Source organism: Zootoca vivipara, chromosome 10, assembly GCF_963506605.1.
Source record: "Zootoca vivipara chromosome 10, rZooViv1.1, whole genome shotgun sequence".
Taxonomy (NCBI): Eukaryota; Metazoa; Chordata; class Lepidosauria; order Squamata; family Lacertidae; genus Zootoca; species Zootoca vivipara.
This window is the reverse complement of record NC_083285.1, coordinates 5,550,936-5,570,311: the sequence shown is the minus strand read 5'-3', so window position 1 is coordinate 5,570,311 and position 19,376 is coordinate 5,550,936. Positions and strand designations below refer to the sequence as shown.

Below are 19,376 nucleotides of genomic sequence, written 5' to 3'. Positions count from 1 at the left end.
ACTGGCGCACACTCCCCCACCCTCCGGCCCATTGCGCGCGCACTCCCCCGCCCTCCGGCCCGCCGTGCGATCGGCGCGGTGGGCACCGGCCCGAAGGCAGGTAAGTCTGGGGACCCCTGCAATAAGCAGTTTACATTTCCAGAGCTTCACAGATAACACTCCTGAACTTATCAATTAAACAACAGTTAACAACAGTTAATAGATAGAAAAACCTGGAAAACTAGGTGTGAGCCTATATTTGATGCAATACTCTACTGAAAGAGTGCCCCCCTTTCTTTTTTTTACCAGCCTCATATTCTATAATTTCCTGACAAGGCTTTGAACAATGTTGGCTTGAAGGCCTGTCACTCTTCCTCAGCCTATTTTTTTTCTGCTCAGATAGCTCTTCGTATTTCCTTGTCTTTCCCACTGGTATGCCAGATCAAATGCTTTCAGATTTCAGCTTCTGTCTATTTGTTCTGTCATAAATGCTTTTGTGGGATGAAGGACCGTATCATCTTTCCAAAAATGACCAGAGCCGACATGGTGTTTTACCCTTCTTCTTACAACCAGGCATAGCAGGAATGTGCCATGCTAAAAGTTTGTGAGGTTACCGATCTTCCAAGCCGGCAATTTATGGGAATTAGTTTAGATGCTTCTGCTTTCGAGATCTACAAAAATAATTCCCACACAGTGTGCTCTTGTACACTATCTTCTGTCTTGACAGCTTGGACACTCTGCAACACTGTAGGCTCACCTCTTGGAGTTGAGACTTTCCTATGTCTTTCTGGCAGCCCATTTGTCCAGCAGATCCCGGCCCATAGGCTGCTCACATGGCAGAGGACTTCTCACATCAAATCCCATGACACAGACCCAATGGCAAACTTGCAGATCTTGTGATCCAACCACAGACAAATCAAAGTCCAACAGCCTTGTATTGCGGGCTTGTCAATAGTGTCTCTGCTCCCACTTTTGAGGTTCTCAAGAGACAGCAAAGAAGAAAACAAAACAAGATTTTTTCCCAAGCCCTTGCTGGTGGTGGGCTGCCCTACATGGTGATGGGTTTATTGGGCTTGGTGGGGTCATAATATTATGCAGGTTTAATCTGAAGGCACTCTTCCCAAGTGCCTATTGTAAGAGAGACCCTCCAAGAGAACAGTTTCAAAACAATCCCTTTATGAAAGGGGAGGGGAGACGATAAATTCCAATTATCCCAATAAATAGTTTATCAAACTGTGGGGCTTCTTATCATCCTTTTATACAGGAACATTTCTATGTAGTGCCAGCTTGAGGCTTGCCTCTTTTATCTTCCTATTTAGCCCCTTCGATGTTCATTTCCCATGGAATTTAAACAACAAATATAAAGAAATCCACTAACATACTTTACAATTCAGGTATGTTTTGTCTCCTGAGACTGCCAGCTAACACCTATTTATTAAATCCTTCAATAGCTGTTCGCCCAGAGGCAGAAGGCGGCAAGAGCATTTGGGATATCATATTTGAAATGAAGGCTGCAGAACAATGTTATTAATGACTAGTTTGATCCATTTAATTAATCTCTTCTTTTCCACACCGTGGTTTTTTGAAATTGGTAGAAATGAAGAGTATGGCTACTGGGAATGATATATTCATATGAATGAACTATCTTAGCACAGTCAAGGTTGTCACAAGAAAGCTGGCGCCAGAAGAACTATGGGGGTAAGACTGTCTGAGCACAAAGCACCAATCCTGGTATAACTGCACTGGCTACCAATCAGATTCTAGGCCCAATTAAAAGTGATGGTTTTGACCTATAAACCTTATGCAGCCCAGCAGCCCAATATCTCAGCTCAATACATATACGTGCGGGGACTGCCTCCCCCCCCCCAATAAATGAACTTGGACCCTGCATTCCTCATTTGAGGCACTTCTCCATGTGCCCTCTGTGAGGGAGGTGAAGAAAGCAGCAACAGGAGAATGGCCCTTCTTAGTAGTGGTTCCCCGTTTATGGAATGTTCTCCCCGATGCCTCCATTATCTGCTTTTTTTTGGTGCCAGGCAAAAACATTATTATCCTTTGGACCTTAATTTTCTGCACACATGGGAGGGGTAATACCTCTGGTTGGGAACACGTTGCGCTCCTTCGGGGGCTCCTGGAAGCTGTCAGCAAGTGATAGTGGCCACACCTTGGGAACAGCTCCAACTGGCTGGCTCAACCCAGTGACCGCAGCCAATGGGTCTCAAACTCTTGGTGAGTTAGGTTACTTCCGCTGCATGTGAAGACAGGCTCTGGCGGATTGGGTGGACAAAACCAATAGTGGGCCCAGCGGTCAAGAAGGTGGCTTCTGTATGTGTTGTAGAGGGAAATGAGGGGCAGGTGGGGGATCATCAGCCTGGGAAGGGAGCCCATCTAGGAGAAGGAAAACTCTGATCCGAAACCTCCGCTGCCTTGCAGGATATCTTCGGGACAAGAAATGGCTGAGGAGGAAACCCTACAGAAATCTGGAGTCGAGTCCCAAAGACGGCTGGATGGTGCCTTGTATGCCTCCTTCCGGCAACTCCTGCAGCCAAGCTGGTGCCAAATGTGCTGTTCTGCTTTCCTTTGGAACACATCAGCAAGGCTGAGATTTGAGTCTTGTCATTTGAGCAGCCCAGGAGCTCTAGACACACTGCCCATACTAGTTCTGCTCCGGTTCTGCTAATGCTGTGGTTTGACTTCACCCCAAGAGGTGCACTCCATTGTCTTTTGAGACAGACAGATGCCAACACCACACACACACACACACACACACACACACACACTAAGTTGTTTTGTCCTTGTTTTTAACGTTAATTTTTGTAAGTTGCTTCGAGTTTCACTTTTCTGGGGGAAAGTGACTAAAAATTAACTTCCTCTATGTGGTATTCATTGAGCATTCCATGCTATTGGCCTTTCCTTTCATAAACAAGAATGAATGGCAGACGCTGACATCACCACCGAATGTCTGGAATTCTTGTGTACGTAGCTATTATGCTTCATTAACATCAATTTACTGTGTGGCTGCATCTTTTACCTTAGAAGAATATTCATACGTTTTAGCACTGTGTGGTGGCTGTTCCTCTCCTGGCAAAATATTACAAGCCACAACAACGGCAGTTCTTGCAGCAACACTTTCAACCCCAACTAAAGAAAGATGCTTGCAATGGGAGGAGACGGGTACTCACTAATTCATTTAAGCACCCAACTGCTGCTTTTCCACACAGAAGGAGAGTTTGGTTTTGATATCCCGCTTTATCACTACCCGAAGGAGTCTCAAAGCGGCTAACATTCTCCTTTCCCTTCCTCGAGCTTGTTTGGAGGTTCTAGCAGGGGAGCGCAGCTATCGTATACCCTTGACCGAAGAACGGTACACTCCTTCTATCTGGGAAGGTCGTCCTCTTCCACCGAGCGCGCAGCTTCGGGAGGGACGCACATGGAGCGGTGAGGGAGGAAGGGGACACCCGCCTAGCCAGCCAGATCAGCCGAATCAACCCTGGCGATCAATGGGGTGACAGATGTCGCAGCCAGATCGCCCTCACATCCATCTGTCGCCTGGGCAAGATTCCTTATATTCTGGCTAAAAATCTGCCTCAACTCTGACAGAGATCCCTTCCTCCAGGTAATGCTTTCGGACACCTTCCTCCCCCCAGGGCTGCAACACTTCAATAGGAAGGTACTGCAACTGGGGCTTTCAATAGAACTCCTCCGCTCAATGTCCTTACAATCTGCCAAAGCCACAGTCATTACTAGGTTGTGGGACATTGAGAGACAGGATCTTATAGCGGCAGCAGGCACAACATGTTCCCCCCTTCTTTTCCACCTCCCGTGGGCTCATGAAACAAAACCTAACTATCTTGACTTCCTACTGAACCCACAAGAAAGAAGGGCATTTTCGTTGGCCAGGTTCAATGCAAATCCATCGAACCTCCTGTGGGGAAGATTCTCGGGCAGGGCGAAGGATGAGAGGATCTGTCCGTGTCATGACCCTCAGGTGGAAAGCCTTCCACATATGGTTTTTCATTGTAACCTTTACGTCGACCTTCGTCAACGGTTCCTGGACCGGCTCTGCATTCCCAGAGGGAGACCAGAGCGGGAAATCTTGCGGTTCCTCTTGCTGGGGAAGGACCCGGTCCTCACCGAGATGGTGGCTCAATATCTTAATTTACTATTTTCTCGGCGTTGTACTCTGCAGTCGTCTGAGTCGCCGGAAGCCCCATTGTCGTGAAAGCGGATGGCGGATTATTCCCTTCCCTCTCTTGGCACAGCGTTTGCCACAGTGACAGTTTTAATCTGTTATTATTTTGTATGCGAGTTTGTTTGATGCCAATAAAGGTTTTACTTACTTACTTTCCCTTCCTCCCCCACAACAAACACTCTGTGAGGTGAGTGGGGCTGAGAGACTTCAGAGAAGTGTGACTAGCCCAAGGTCACCCAGCAGCTGCATGTGGAGGAGCGGAGACGCGAACCCGGTTCCCCAGATTACAAGTCTACCATTCTTAACCACTACACCACACTGGCTCTCACAGGGTCACAAAAACAACAAAACTATTTTAAAAAATGAAACAAGCAATTATAAACAAAACCATTCATAACTGCCTCTTCCCTAGTCAGCCACAAGTTACAAAGAAAAGCAGCAAGAAAACAATTTATTCCAAAGTTTATATGCTAAATGCAAAATAAAAGTATACTTTCAAACCACCTAGAAGAGTAAAAAAGGAAAAAGAGAGAAAAAAAGTGTCCGCTAGGAATAAGAGTGGGAGAGTGGAGAGAAAGTGGTTCAGTTTGCATTTTAATGAGAACCTACCTAATTTGCACTTCCCAAAATTTAAATATACTAATTTATAGAAAGCTACCCTTCAAACTTCATGCTTCTCTGAATTTGGTAATGCAGTCCTCCAACAAAATAATGTCTACAAAAATGCATATATTAGGACAAAATGTGTATAAAAATGCATTATAAACAGGTAAAAATGTGTATATTTAGGCAAAGCTGCATACAAAATCATGTACATTAGAAGAAGCACTAATATGCTGCCAAATTTTTGTGAGAACTTAAAAAGGGCAAATTAAGGTGAAGACTGGAAGCATGAGAAACTGAGAGAAATAAAAATTGAAAGATTCATCCTTCTCTGGTGTCCAGCAGCCACCTCCTTCCAGAGGTAAAGAATTCCACAGCCTTGTTGGTAAAACAGAGATGGCTGAGGATAGAAGACAGACTCCCTCTTTGCATTTTAAAGCCATGCAAAAGACCCAGCTTCAAACAGCCACTCAGCCATGAAGATTAAGAGCTGTTGAGTAGCTGACCCCATGTTCCATCTAACCTACCTAATTTTGTCTTGAATAAATGAGCTATGAAATATAAAACCCTTTTAAACTGACAAATGCTACAGAAATTAGCATGATGCGTTTGCCAATATACAGTGATGGCTGCCAATAATCTGTTTGTGTCTTCAAAGCATGAAGTGACAATTGGCCTCGAGTGCAGATCCCAAAAGTTCATTTTGGGATCTTTTATTTTATTTAGTTTTTAAGGCCATGATACCAGGTGGCACTGTGGGTTAAACCACAGAGTCTAGGGCTTGCTAATCAGAAGGTCGGCGGTTCGAATCCTGCAACGGAGTGAGCTCCCGTTGCTCGGTCCCAGCTCCTGCCCACCTAGCAGTTCGAAAGCACATTAAAGTGCAAGTAGATAAATAGGGACCGCTCCGGCGGGAAGGTAAATGGCGTTTCCGTGCGCTGCTCTGGTTCGCCAGAAGCAGCTTTGTCATGCTGGCCACATGACCCGGAAGCTGTCTGCGGACAAACGCCGGCTCCCTCGGCCTATAAAGCGAGATGAGCGCTGCAACCCCAGAGTCGGACACGACTGGACCTGATGGTCAGGGGCCCCTTTACCTTTAAGGCCATGATACAAGGTCTGGATCCCTGTGTGCACTGGCGGAGCTTCATGCTCCGGCACCGGGGGCGGGTCTGGTGCCCGTTCTGGGGGCGGGACGCACCTCCCGGAGGGGAGGTGTATGCATTCCAGGGGTGGGGCGTGCCTCCCGGAGGGGCGGGACGCACCGTCCAGGGCCGTGGTGTGCCTCCCGGAGGGCCGTGGCACACGTTCCGGGGGTGTGGCACACATTTTGGGGATGTGGCGGGCACCCGCGATGGTGCCCCTTGGAGCCCACTGCTCGGGGCGGCCCGCCCCTACAGCCCCTATCTTCCTATGTCCCTGCCTGTGTGTATATGGGGATCTACTCTGTGTAGAACTTTACATATCCCTGACCTCAAAGGAACAGATCACATGGTCAAAAGCCAGATCATGTTTCTATGCACTTCCATCATACCTGCCTTCACACTGTGTCTGCATTCACAATGGTAGCAGCCAATTCTGAAGCTCCTGAAATCATGAGAATTGCCATGAAGTGCAGTCACACACTACTGGCACATGTAATATATTTCTCCATTTAATCCTGTGCTCAGGAATAGGCTTGTACAGAAAAATGAGCCAAAATCTGAAAATGGGTCTGAGATACATTACAAAGAGGAAGTCTTATGCAGATGCAGCAAGAGCTTGGGAGCAAAGTGATTATCCCTCACCTTTCCTGCTGCAACCATCCTTTTAAAGGTCTATTATATTCAAGGCCTAAGGCTGGGCAGATTGCATCCTCATGGTTTACTGTCCTTGCATCTGGGATTGTGGTATGGTTACAATATACTACGTGCTATGAAAGAGCCTTCAACAAGTTCTAACCTAACAGAACCATCTATAGCACAACTGTGAAATTCATGCCCACATTTCTGCTAGGGTTGTGAATAGCTGTGTTTGCACATGATGCAAAGCTAAACCATGGCTTGGTGGGGCTTGCTTGCTCCCAGGGAGGAGATCTCATCCACTTTGCATCTCGCTAGTGCATACGGAGCAACTGCCTCATTTTGAGCGGGGCATCCCAGATTTACAGAAGCCACCCCAACTTCTTGTGCCAATCCCAGATGTGCCATTTTAGCTCTCTCCACCTCCAATTCCTCCACCACTGCCGCTGCCACCTCTGCCATAATTCCAGAAGCTGGCGCCACAATAGCCAGGGAACAAAAAGACGTGTTTTTGGTGCCACGCTCTCCTATTCTTCTGGTGTTGCTTCCTGACGTACGTGTGTGTATCAGGGGCAGTGGGTGACGGTGCTGGATAAGGGCGTTTGGTGGTGAGATGGGGGCAGGTGGGCAGTGGTGGTGTGTAAAGGTAGCTGGGTCAGGATGGTGCGGAGGCAGCAGCAGGGGGGAGGTCATGTCCCAATTTGCCCTCTCAGAATGTTGGATGGGTATGCTAGTTCTTTTAGCTCAGTGTGCCTATTAGCAGTCCACATTGCACAGGTGGAACTATATTTGAGAAAAAGAACAAGCACAATTTGACATTAAAAAAATAAAAATGCAACAAACAAACAAACAAGCAAACATGTAAATTCCCCTGACCCTCCACCAGAGACCTCAGTGCAGCCATCTTTGGAAGGGAAATTCTGTTGGACATACAGAACCTGAGTCCCATCAGGGGAGACGGCAGGGTATAAATATACAACAACAACAACAACAACAACAACAACAACAACAAACGGGGAGCAGAACTTATTCAAGAATGTGACCATGTGAAACAGAATCTAATTAAGGCTTTTTCTGACATTCTAAAAGCTATGAGAATAATTTCTGACTGTTTTTTTTTTACCAGGTATTCTCAAATGCATTGTTCACTCAGGAGGTAATAGCCCTTTTAGAAATTGACGAAGACTTTAGTGTAAACAACCCATTAACTGATTTCTCTGACTTGTGACCTACAGTTCCAGTCCAGCATCTGGTGAAGTAGGGTAATTGCTCACGGAAGCTCATGCTCTATTGATAAAAAAAAGTGCTGTGGGAGGAATTTTTAAGCACTCCAACGCAGAGAAAAGAGTAATTACACCTGTGATTGCAATGCCAGTCCCAAGAAATTAAATGGTCCAGAGTGGTCCAGATGACTGAGCCAGCTTCTTTGATTGAGCTAATTGTGCTAAAGAAGGAAGCTTTGCGGTTATGTGGGAACCTTCTTCAGATGAGAAAAGCAGGATACACATCCTCTAAACATTCAGATAGATCTCAACCATAACAAGGCCCTCAGATTAGTTAGAGCTCCACTCTGTAAAGGTACTTAGCATAATGGTTAATCCAGCCTGGATATCAGATCAGCTTGATGAAGGGAGTGAGGAGAGGTAGACTTCCTTTTTTTGGCGCACACACAGAAAAACAGATGTTAAGAGAACCATGATTACAAATGAAGTTACGTTGCAATGATTTGGTCTTTCAAAAACTTGTGAACAGGGTATATTATTTTGACATGCGTTTGTCATGGTAACTGAAATAATTTACTGGAGACTGGAAAATAAACATACATTTATGGAACCAAACGGAGCTTATTTTCATTCATTCTGAACCATTTGCTGTGCTGTTTTAAACGGGTAAAACAAATCAGACTGCAATCAGAAATCTTTTTAGTCTTGAACTTGAATGATTTCTGGATTGCAGCCATGCAAGTGGACTTTGTTATTAAGAGTGGTGTATTATTATGATTTTAAGCATACGTAAGAGTTGATAATAGTTTCTGATGAGTTTGAAAATATTTTTTGTCAGTACAATTCAGCAGATATAGTTGTCTGACTAAATTAATGGGACTTGCACATTTTTCCATTTATAAGACTATGGTTTTTACTCTAAAATAATGTTCAAAATCTGGGCTTGTCATATACATGGATAGTATCTCTCCCCCCCCCTTTTCTTAAATCGGAGTCCCCCAAAAGAGCGGGCATCTTATACATGGGGGCATCTTATAGACGGAAAAATATGGTAACTTTGCACTTCAGTTTTCACCGTTTAAAAAGTTAATGATGAAGTCAAGAATTCACAGAGTTTGAAATGATCTTTTTGCACAAAGATGGTAAAGCTATTGTAGACAAGCCAGTAAATATAAATTGTCCTTATTTTCCATTGAAATAGATGGGGCTTAAGCTTTTAATTGTGCACAACTAATTCTGTTGGACTGGCCTCAACACCTTGATGTTATGAAGTGATTATTTCGGATGTTGCCCAAGTTTTGTACGCAGATACTGACTATGTAGCTGGAACTTGAAAAAGTTTTGAATAAACTGCCAACCCTAAAAATAAATAAATTGCAATGCTATGCCATTTTTTAAAAGTACATTTTCACAGTTTGGTTTTGGCCAGGGAGCTGAACTCCGAAACAACCGTTTCTTTGTGGGATGCACTGATGAGCATGGAAATGAGTGATGGGATAGATAATATTTTGGCTCTGCGCCTTTTGTATGCGTGAATTCAAAGCTGGGCACATCCGAAAGCCATCAGTGTTAGCTACTCAAGAACAGGAAAAATTCATTCTGAAAAACTTGGGTAGACTGAAAAATTCATCCAAGCAGAAAGTGCTTTGCTTTGACCTCTTAATTAAAGGATGAAAGCGAGCTTGCACACACCCCAGTATATTGTTCTGCCAACACCCTGTCAAACTGCATTTCAAACGAACTGCATAAACAAAACACGGTAGAATACAATGCTTAGAACGATAATGGACTGCTATATTTTGTATGTTGTCCTGTCTTTCATGAAGGATTCATGCCTTTTGTTTTATGATGGGGAAACTCCATCAGCACAAGCCACTTTTAGGCTCCTCATTATTTTCTATGGGAAATTAAAGACTGCACTCCTATACTTAGTCCTGCTGAATTGAATGGGATTTACTCCCAAATACGCATGAATAGGAGCGCAGCCTTAACTCTGTCAGATAGAGTTCATCAGGTTTCATTAAGGTTTCTCACCTTTTCACTGTGAAGGTGAGAGCTGAGCAATGAAAAGTGACCTACTGGTAAAAGATTTTTTTAAAAGGTATTTCTTAGTTTATACAAAAGCATCTTGCATTCTTTTTATGAAAGCAGTGAAGGTTCCATCATGATTCCAAACATGAGATGCATCATGGGAGTTGTATTACATATAAGAAGTACTACACTGGACATCAGCAAAGTGTGACAAAATGATGCAAACATTTTAGGCATGGGGAGGTAGAGAGAAATTTGAGCAAAAAAAGAGCCAATTGGGACAATCCAGGTTAGGTTACAATCTTCTCTACGTGTGTATGAGTGACTTATCACTGAGTAAACATGCACAGGATTGGACCACAAGACTCCTAAGAGACTTAGAAGGGGGTGAAATTTACATAGTTCAAAGTTGTATCCCCACACAAACACTGCTTATGTTCATTTGAAAATGAATTGTGCTTTGGCTGTTTTGGGATGTAATGCCAAACTATGTTTTACTTTAGTAAAATAAGAACCTTAGGGAGCCTCATTTTTCATGAACTGTGGGAACACTGGCAGTGGCTAATTTGAACTAACCAGAGGTCCTCCAAGTCTGGATGTAAGGAGAAACATTATATATGTGTTATATGTGAACCCAAGGCTCTCTGCTGCTTATGCATCTAACACTAAACCATGTTTGAGCGCAAGTGTCCTCATTGTGGCATGCGCAGGTGCAAGGCCACTCCTGAAGGCCTTCGCAATGCCTGTGAAGCCTCTGTGCTCCCATTTTGCTAGGGGTTACCACCACCCTCCCTTAGGGAGTGAGAAATGAACCATCTCAGCCTTGGGAATTACAGAGTTGAGAGAAGAAGTGGAAACAGTGTCTCTCTTTCCCACTTCCTTCCTCAGCTATCGTTTTCTAAGCTGCGAGATTGTAGAATTAACAGAGGCACCAAACAAGTTAAGTTGTAAGAGAAAAGTTGGCAAAGACTCAGTTAAAACAATTCTGTAAAATGAAAGCATATTAGAGAACAATAAATATGCATGCAGAGTTTACACACCGTGTCTTTAGGGTGGCCCAATAAGTAGAAATAAGGGGAGCCATGCTTGTCACTTTTCATGCACATGGAGAGGCTGGAAGATACCGTTCCTAAAGGAAGGGGAGGAACAGCCTAGGACCAATCATTAGAATTAACAGAACCAGTGACATCAAGATATATTATTATTATTTATTATTATCATTGCAAATGATTCTTAGCTTATTAGAACAGCTGAGCAGGTTGCTTACAAGTAATAGCCAATTTATTTTTTCTAATAAAAGTCAGACACAGAGGCATGCAGGCGGTTAATATTAGTGAAAGAATGAAGTATTCTACAGACATATTTGAGAAGCAGCTCCTAAAGAAATGCGAGATAAATCTCGAGGCGATTTGTAAAACCATCCGAAATCAGAACAAATTTAAAGTGTGAAGGAAACCCAAAACTGACTTGAGATTTGGTGGTACTGATGGACCTGTTTCTGAGTTGCATTAATGAATGCGTACGATCCCTCCAGTGAGCACACAAAGGGGAAGGATGCATAGAATGCCACTTATTGCGCACAATGCCGTGCTAACACATCTCCTCCTTATCATGTCAGCTCTCTTCTCCTCTGCAGAGACCTATCAAGACATGCCATTTCTGGCCAGAATTTCTTTGGCAGCTATCGCTCTGGAGAGGAGAGAAAGGGCCGTACAAGCTAGCAGAGAATTTGAGACTTGTAGGCCAAAAGCATCTGGAGGGCTGAGGTTGAGGAAGCCTGGATTATAACAATATGCTTGATGTGGAGCTACTTTTAAAGACCGAGGACTTTTGGCTGGTTCAGTAAGCTGTAGCCAGTCTGTTGACCGAGACCAATTACAGGAAGTCTCTTTGGAACTTCCTCTCTAAGAACATCCAACCTCCTTGTTGATGGCTGGGCAGGTAAAAACCTTCATTATTTAAACAGCCATTTGGCCTTGTGAGTGGATTTGTTGTTCTCTGCTGCTGTGTTTTAATCCGTATTTTTAATTTAACAACATTTTAAAACTGGCAACCTTTTTTTTTAAATTGACTTGTTAACCTGGTTTTTATATGGCTTCACTGTATTATTGCTTATTATGTCATGCGGGTTGGTTATTTTCTGCTGTTGTTTGCTGCCTTGGGCATTCTTTTTATAAAAGGTTGAGTATAAATGCAATATCTAATACAGGCAGACCTCATTTTTATTGCCTTTGCTTTATTGCACTTCACAGATATTGCTCCTTACGAGGACATGGGCGCAGCTATAAGCAGCCATCCACCCCCCCCCCTTTTCTGGCCATGGGAAGGGGTCATGGCTTGGCTTGGAGCCGGGTTCCCCCCTTCCGCCCCTGCAAACATAACTTTTATATGCACTGAGGGGGAAAAAAGGGACTCGCTTTAATGTGATATCTGCTTTATTGTGGTCTAGAATGCCAGTGTATCGTTTATACTCGGCCATTCCATTAACCCCCCACCACTAAGCTGGGGACAAGTGAAAGGTAACAACTCCCCCTCCCAAAATGATTCCGTAATGAAAACACCACCATGAGCAACAGCACCAACAAAAAATCAAAATAAATATACAGACCAATAAATAAATAAATAGTGATCCAAGTGCAACATTAATATGAGAGTGTGTGAGTTGGATGAGGCTTTTGGTGGGATTTTTTTTTTTAAAATCAATATATGACTCCTCTACTTTGAGGAAGTCTGAGTAAGGGCCTGCTATGGATGAGCTTTGGGAGGCAGGGTGGGGTGGCGTATTTCCGGAAGGCAATGTGGGCTCAGACAGGCCTCCATGACATCTGATTCACCAAGTAGAATGGAGCCTCTGGCAAGCTTCACCAACCTCTGAGTTGCGTTGCCTGCCCAGAGGCTGCAAAAACACCAAGGCTGTGAAGCACCTGGCAGTCGCAGCGAGTGAGGAGCCTTTCGCTTTGTTAATTCACAAGTAGCTGTGCAGGCTGTATTAAAGTCAGGGGACATGGAGGAAGTGGGCAGGAGGAAGGGTGGGGTTTTAAACTGCTAGCCAGCACTGATGGGAGCTATAGTCCAAACACCTAGAGGGCACCAGTTTGAGAAAGGCTGGCCTAGGCATTAGCAAGAAAAATGGGGTTGGTGGTGGTTATCTGTATTGTTACTGCAACTGTTTCTGAATGTAGAAAAGTTGAAAAAGGAGGTTATTTTGCAATGGCCTCCAGCAGCCATGGTCTAGTAGCCATGACACTTTTATAAACATATGAGTCCCAGCACCTCTTTCTTCTACCAAATTCCTCTATGTATGTGTTTGTGTGTGTTGTGATTATTTAATCAGTTAGATGTCTCGAGTTTCCCTGGAAGGTGGGATATATATTTTAAGAATAAACATGACAATGCTTTTAATTTCTCCCTGCCTGTTTTGTTGTAACCATGCTACAACTCAACGGCAGCACTTTATTTTTCGAGTACAGTATAAAGCTAAAAAGAAATTAGTTTTCGGCCCTGGGTACTATTTCTAATTCCTGATCAATCCCAAGAGCCTTTAATTAGGGCATTTTGCACTGCAGTGCATCTCAGAAACCTCCACATTAGCTGGAAAATTGAACTACCTTCTGAAAAACAAGATAAGGACTCAGCCACAGAAGTCAGCTACCAAAATGAAATGAAATTTTAGGAGGCTGAAACTGGATCTGGGAAGATGCCACGTTGAATTCTAAGTGCATTTATGCAAACTGGGAGGCAGGCAGCCATTTCAAAGTTAAACAAATGAAGGAAGCTAACTAATCATCAGCCTGATTCAGCTTGCACTGAATGGATAGTTTTTCTGTGGGCTGCCATCTTTTTTCGTTTTAGAGCTAAGGGGCAGCTCACACACTGATGGTAGAGGGCATTTCTTTATTTAGCATTTTTTAAAGCCGCTTTTCTGGGCAGACCCATCTGAAACCAGATTACAATATTAAACTTCCCCACAATGAGTAAGCAAAAATAAACTATTAATAAACAATCCTGTAAAATCAAAACAGTATCACCCTTTAGGCAATAAAACAATCTCATGTGTGGAGTTATACTGGAATCTTGTGTGAACTTGCCAGCAGTTAGGAGGCAATGCCTACCAACTGTGATGTGGGCAGAATCTGCATACATATATAGATGCACACTCAATTGACTGAATGAATTACATGATTTGGGTATACACACATATATAGCATGCCTGTCGCTTCATGTATTTTAAAGATGTCTTGCCATCCCCCTAGTTATTTGCTTTGAAGCCATTGTCATAATGTTGATTCCCCCTCCCCCCCAACTCAGAGAAGAGTGTTCATTCTCCCTTGTGAAGATTTCGGTTCCTCTAGCCATTATTATCCTCAATAAACAGGTTTTGAGATATGAGGTAGATATGCAACATCCATTTTCCTTAAGCTATTAGCTGGTGCATCCTTCTGTGAAGGCAACTCCACTGCCAGAGCATTAATCAAAGCTTTTCCTCCCGTAGAGATATCCTGATCAAATCCATGAATGACTGGGCATGATCAGGCTACATTTGGGATTTTCTGCTCCCCACTCCTCTTTGGATTAGTAACAGAATCTTTTTCTTTCTTTCTACCCAAATACTGCATTCCCAGAGACAACATGGAGATTACATTCTTTGTACTATGTTTGTATAATTAGTCCCTCTCAGCCTATAATCTCCAGTGAATTTTACAGCAAAAACCTAAGGAAATACACATGCAATTCTACTTCTTTTACGGAAAGTGCTGCCAGGGTCTAGTTAACTGGGTGGTGGTGAAAAAATGGAGTTGTTTAGAAGCATAACTAAATATCTCCCCAACTGGGGATTCATTTGGATCTAAGCTGCTTCCCAGAATTCCTTCAACACGCCAGCCTTTTGGGCTCTTGCCATGTCAGAGCTTTGACTGGACCAAGGCTTCGGAGGAGCTGGCAGAATTGGGGAGGAAGGCTCTGCCATTGGAACTGTAACTTTAAAGCTGGAGGGGTAGAACTGATCTATCCCATGGCCCACAGGGTAAATTCCCAGGGACACAGTCCTTACAGTGCAATCCTCCAGGTACCCTGACTCCACCTCTCAAACCTGGGACTTGGAAATGAGGACTAGTGACATCTAGAATACTTAGCAAAGCACCCCATGAACTGTGAAACTCTTGTCTTGACCCATGCCTAATTCCTCTGGCTAGTGCAGCTCTCTTGCATTTTTGCATGGATATAGAAACAAACAAGGCTGGACAATCTCAACGATATATTGTGCATGTTTATACTTTTCTTATAACTTGTATTGTGTTCCTGTTTTCTAAGTCTATTAGCTTCTCCAAACAGCTTGCAATTCTCCCCCAAATTGTAAACAAACAGTTAAAAGCTCATTAAAACCACTACTGTAAAAGCAATTTTAACCTCCCCCCTGCACACAAATGAAACTGATCAAAAATCGGCAAAATCAGCAACTAATTCAAAATAGACATCAACAGAAAAAGAAAATGCACACTCTGGAAATCTCTTTTGAATGTTTGTTATTTCGATTAGCAATTGAATTATGTACTTCTCCCCAACAAGTTTATGCAGCCTGTATGTGAGAGAGCTACCTGAAAATCACTGATGAAACTCTCCTTAGGAGTTTATAGCATCTCTTCCCCTGTCAAGCATTGCATCTAATGGGTCTTTTGGGCCCTGTGTAGCTGGGAATAATGCAATTCTACCTCTACTGCTGGTAGATATCTACAAAAGGCATACAGTATAGCGATTTAACTACGCATTATGGCATGTACTTCCAGAGGGATGCCGTACTGATTTGCCACATTTGCAATTGACACATAGCACTGAACAGATGCAATTTCCAAGACAAAAGAACCACAGATTGATACTAATAAAAATGAAAACCCACCATATTCTGGGACCTGCCCGGTTCCACGTTTCAGTAGCAACCGCACTCTCCTGCCGCCAGATTTGATTAGTTCTATTGCTCTGGCATGTGTCATGTCCCTTGTGCTTTCCCCATTAATTTCAATTATTTGATCCCCCACCTGCCAGATAAAAAAAAAAGAGTGCCAAGTTAGACGAAGGTAAACAAAGCATTTAATTTTGAAAACACATAAACACACAATGTCATTCACATATCATTCATTTTATGCATTTGGATGTACTAGATACCTTAACATATTTTTTCCTCCTGCCTTGAATTAAAGATGAACGTAACATTAACCTCAGTCATATCCTAGGGTCTCTCTCCTCCCTGACCCATAAGCCACATTTAGTTCAGACCGTAACTTGTACAGATGCTCAGGACCTAAGAAACAGAACTGTAGTAATGGGTAATGATAGAGTTTAACAAGAACCATTCTGCTGCATATCCTGAGCAGCTGGGGAATTCTGAAGGTCCTAATCCTGGGAACAGGATGGGCCTATTCAGAGCTGCTCTCATACACTATGCCAGTGGGCCAAAGCAGTCTGAAACTGAAGTCTGCCATGTAATTTTAGGCTTTCACATCTCCCTGGAGAAGATATGGAATAAAAATAAAATAAGCAACAACAACGGCACAATGTAGCAAAGTCAGCCCATTATTTAAATCCCATTTGTTTTCGTGATGGAGTTAAACATGTCGCTTAACTTTCTCCTACTGAAATCAATGAGAATGAAGAGTGCTTAACATGGGATGGATTGTGCCCCGACTCTAACAGAAAATCCTAGCAAATGATAGGGCACTTAAGACATTCTTTTTGAAAAGTATGCTGCCTGGCAAAAGCGAGGAAGCGGCCCAATATTCAGTTAGGGTAGGAAATAGCAACCCTATTGATTGCTTTGTCACTGTAATTACAACACTATTCTTATGCCATTCATAATCCATCATTATTTTCTGAAGAATGTATGGCATTTTCCTTTACATCGCTGTGTCTTCAAAGCTCATCTTATTTTTTATATGAAGATATAGATTGCTTCTTTCAAAGAATAATATCAGTTATAATCTTGAGTCAGGTATTTGCTCCCTGACCCACCGGATGGCAAAAGTGCAAATTTGAACCCAAGTTAAATTAACTCCCTGGTTTAGCAGATTTCTATATGCAGCTTTTATTACTGTTAGTATCTTTTTTATGTTTCCTGCTATTTTATTGCTGTTCCTACTGTTTTTGGATTGCTGTTAGCCTATGAGCTGCCTTGCAGACACCCTGAAAGTAGAATAGAAATATATAAGATAACAAATCAATCAGCTGGCCTTCTTTTTTTAACTTCAGCATAATTCCTACCTAGGTCACAAGCTGCTTCTTTTATGCCATATGTGCACTCTTTATTTATAACTGCTCTGCCTGTGTTTCTTTTGAGAAACATGTTAGAAACTAGTCCCCATGAACAAGTATCTTGATTTGTCAAACAAGCTACACAGATAAGAACTGCCAGTGCGATACCAGGGCTCCCCAAACCCCACCGCTGTCTGTTTTCCTGTGTATTGATGGGCCAGAGGTTATCACCCCCATGAACAAGAGCATGTGGGCTCAGTCAAAGAAGCACAGTATCAACAGAACGACAGCCGCCTGTCAATGCTTTCCAGCTAAAGAAAACTGCAGCTCATCTTGTAGGGACATTTGATCACTGCAGCACAGAATGTCATAAAACCTAGATGGGATTTTGTAAACATGTAGAGCTGCTGGAGAGCAGGACACATGGCTGAGCAGATTAAATAAGCACATTTATCAATACCAGAGCAACACACCTGCTCTGCAATAGCTCAGCATGGGGAGAGCTGTCCCAGAGAGCATGGAGACAATTCTCACTATGGGAGGCATCTGAAAATCAACTCAGACTTTGGGTGGAAATCTAAGTCATGTTTGAATCTGAATGATCTATATACATACACACACTCCCCCCCCCCATGAAGCTACCTTACCCTGCCCCATCTAATTGGAGCTGGATCTGCATGTTAGCATTGATGTCCATGGTTGGGAAGCCTTTGTGTGTAGACCTCTATGTGTGTAAGTTTCCTGGATTCTGAAATCAGGATCATGCAGGGCCCCAGGGCCTAGGTCTGGCTATGTACAAAGGCTTCCTTGCCCCAGACATCTACACTAAAATATGGGTGGTGGGGCTGACAGGACCTGCATGCCATTGGTGGGCCTCCCAAATGTGCTTCTCATCAGCTCCTTCCTAAGCGCTTTCACCCTTCATACAAGTAACAGGAAAGCCGTTAGTGTGCGTCTTTCATGGACACCAATGCATGCCAGTGCTACCCTGAACAAACGTCCTTGAGATATTATTTTTTTCAAGTCACATTCAATGACTGAAAAACACAAATTGCGTGGCTATTTTCTCCTAGGTTCTAGCAGATGACGAATCTTGCTTTGATACTTGACACTACTTTATAAAAAGCATGTGCATTGAGAGTCACAGACCTTATGAGACCTAGCACTTCTAAGAGTTAGAAAGCTCCCTTTCATAGCAGTAATGGCCCATGCAGTTGGCAGTCAGTTTCACTGGGATCCCTTCCGGCAATTTCCATAAAGATGGAAATTCCCAACGAACCATTCTCCTTCCTCATCTTTCCATTTCACTATCCTAGCTTGGCAATCAACTGCCACTTTCTTGGTTATGACTTTCCTCTCCTATACTGGTTAGATTAAAAATGCAGTTTCTACTCAAGAGATTCTACATTCCTATAGTTGCTAGCAGTGCTATTTTTGTAGAAAAAGAGGTGCCGGAAATCAACATGAATGCCTTGTTCTTTCTCTTAGAATGGCAATGGCGCCCACCTGAGTGGTGCCGGAACTAAGTTTTGGTGAGTTCCGGCTGAAAAAAAGTCCTGGTTGCTAGCAGCATTTCAGCCGATGGGCTATTCGTTCCTGACCATTCTGACTAAAGATGGGAAAGGCTCCAACATCAAATGCAACTTCACTCAAGGAGGTGTGAGGTCAATTGCCTCCAGCCACCAGACCCTGAAAAGCTACGGAACAACTAATTTTAAATTATATCTACAAATAAATAAATAAAAATACTCTCAAAAATCTACAAAGTTATCTGCAATGTGATGACAGCAGATCTAATCTCATTAAAATCTATATGGGAAATGGATTTCTACTGCAAAATTGATTAGGCACACTGGCAAAACCTTTTAAGTCATTGTCAGCAAAAATGAGAGAAAATAGTTTTAAAACAATTCACAGGTGCTGCTACACAGGTTCAGCTCCCGTTCAAGTCGTTTGTGATGCAGAGGATGTCAACAGTTAGGTTCGTATTTCCATACATGATCAAAATGAAATCCTGTACAAATGCTTTGGAAAATCATCTTTCTTCTATTGCAGGACAGGTAATACAATCTGATCTGAAGTTAGCTTTATTAAATCTGTTTATAGACGACCCAAATAATTTACTGTTTAAGGGCCTTCTAAACTTTTCAATGTCTGCAGCTAGAAGAATATTGATACTATTGGAAAACAGCTACTACCTTGCCTCTATAGAGGCATGATTGAATAGATTGTGGAACAATCTTATGGAGAAACTAACCTAACATCTTAAAGTGCTAAGGAACACAAAGAGCAAAGATGATTTTGATACATTATGGTACATGTTTATTC

At 43.0% G+C, this 19,376-nt stretch overlaps 1 protein-coding gene across 17 annotated transcripts in view; it reads right to left on the bottom strand.

Annotated features, from left to right (window-relative positions):
- MAGI2 (membrane associated guanylate kinase, WW and PDZ domain containing 2) overlaps positions 1–19,376 on the bottom strand; it is a 587,732-nt gene that overhangs the window by 11,842 nt on the left and 556,514 nt on the right. For 13 of the 17 annotated variants that reach the window (XM_060279499.1, XM_060279498.1, XM_060279503.1 and 10 more), the window contains one exon: positions 15,700–15,838. In XM_060279499.1, coding sequence (XP_060135482.1) covers positions 15,700–15,838 — 139 coding nt within the window. Of the gene's footprint in view, positions 1–10,846; positions 10,958–15,699; positions 15,839–19,376 lie in introns of all 17 variants that reach the window. The other 4 variants (XM_060279510.1, XM_060279512.1, XM_060279514.1 and 1 more) reach the window with 2 other exon arrangements.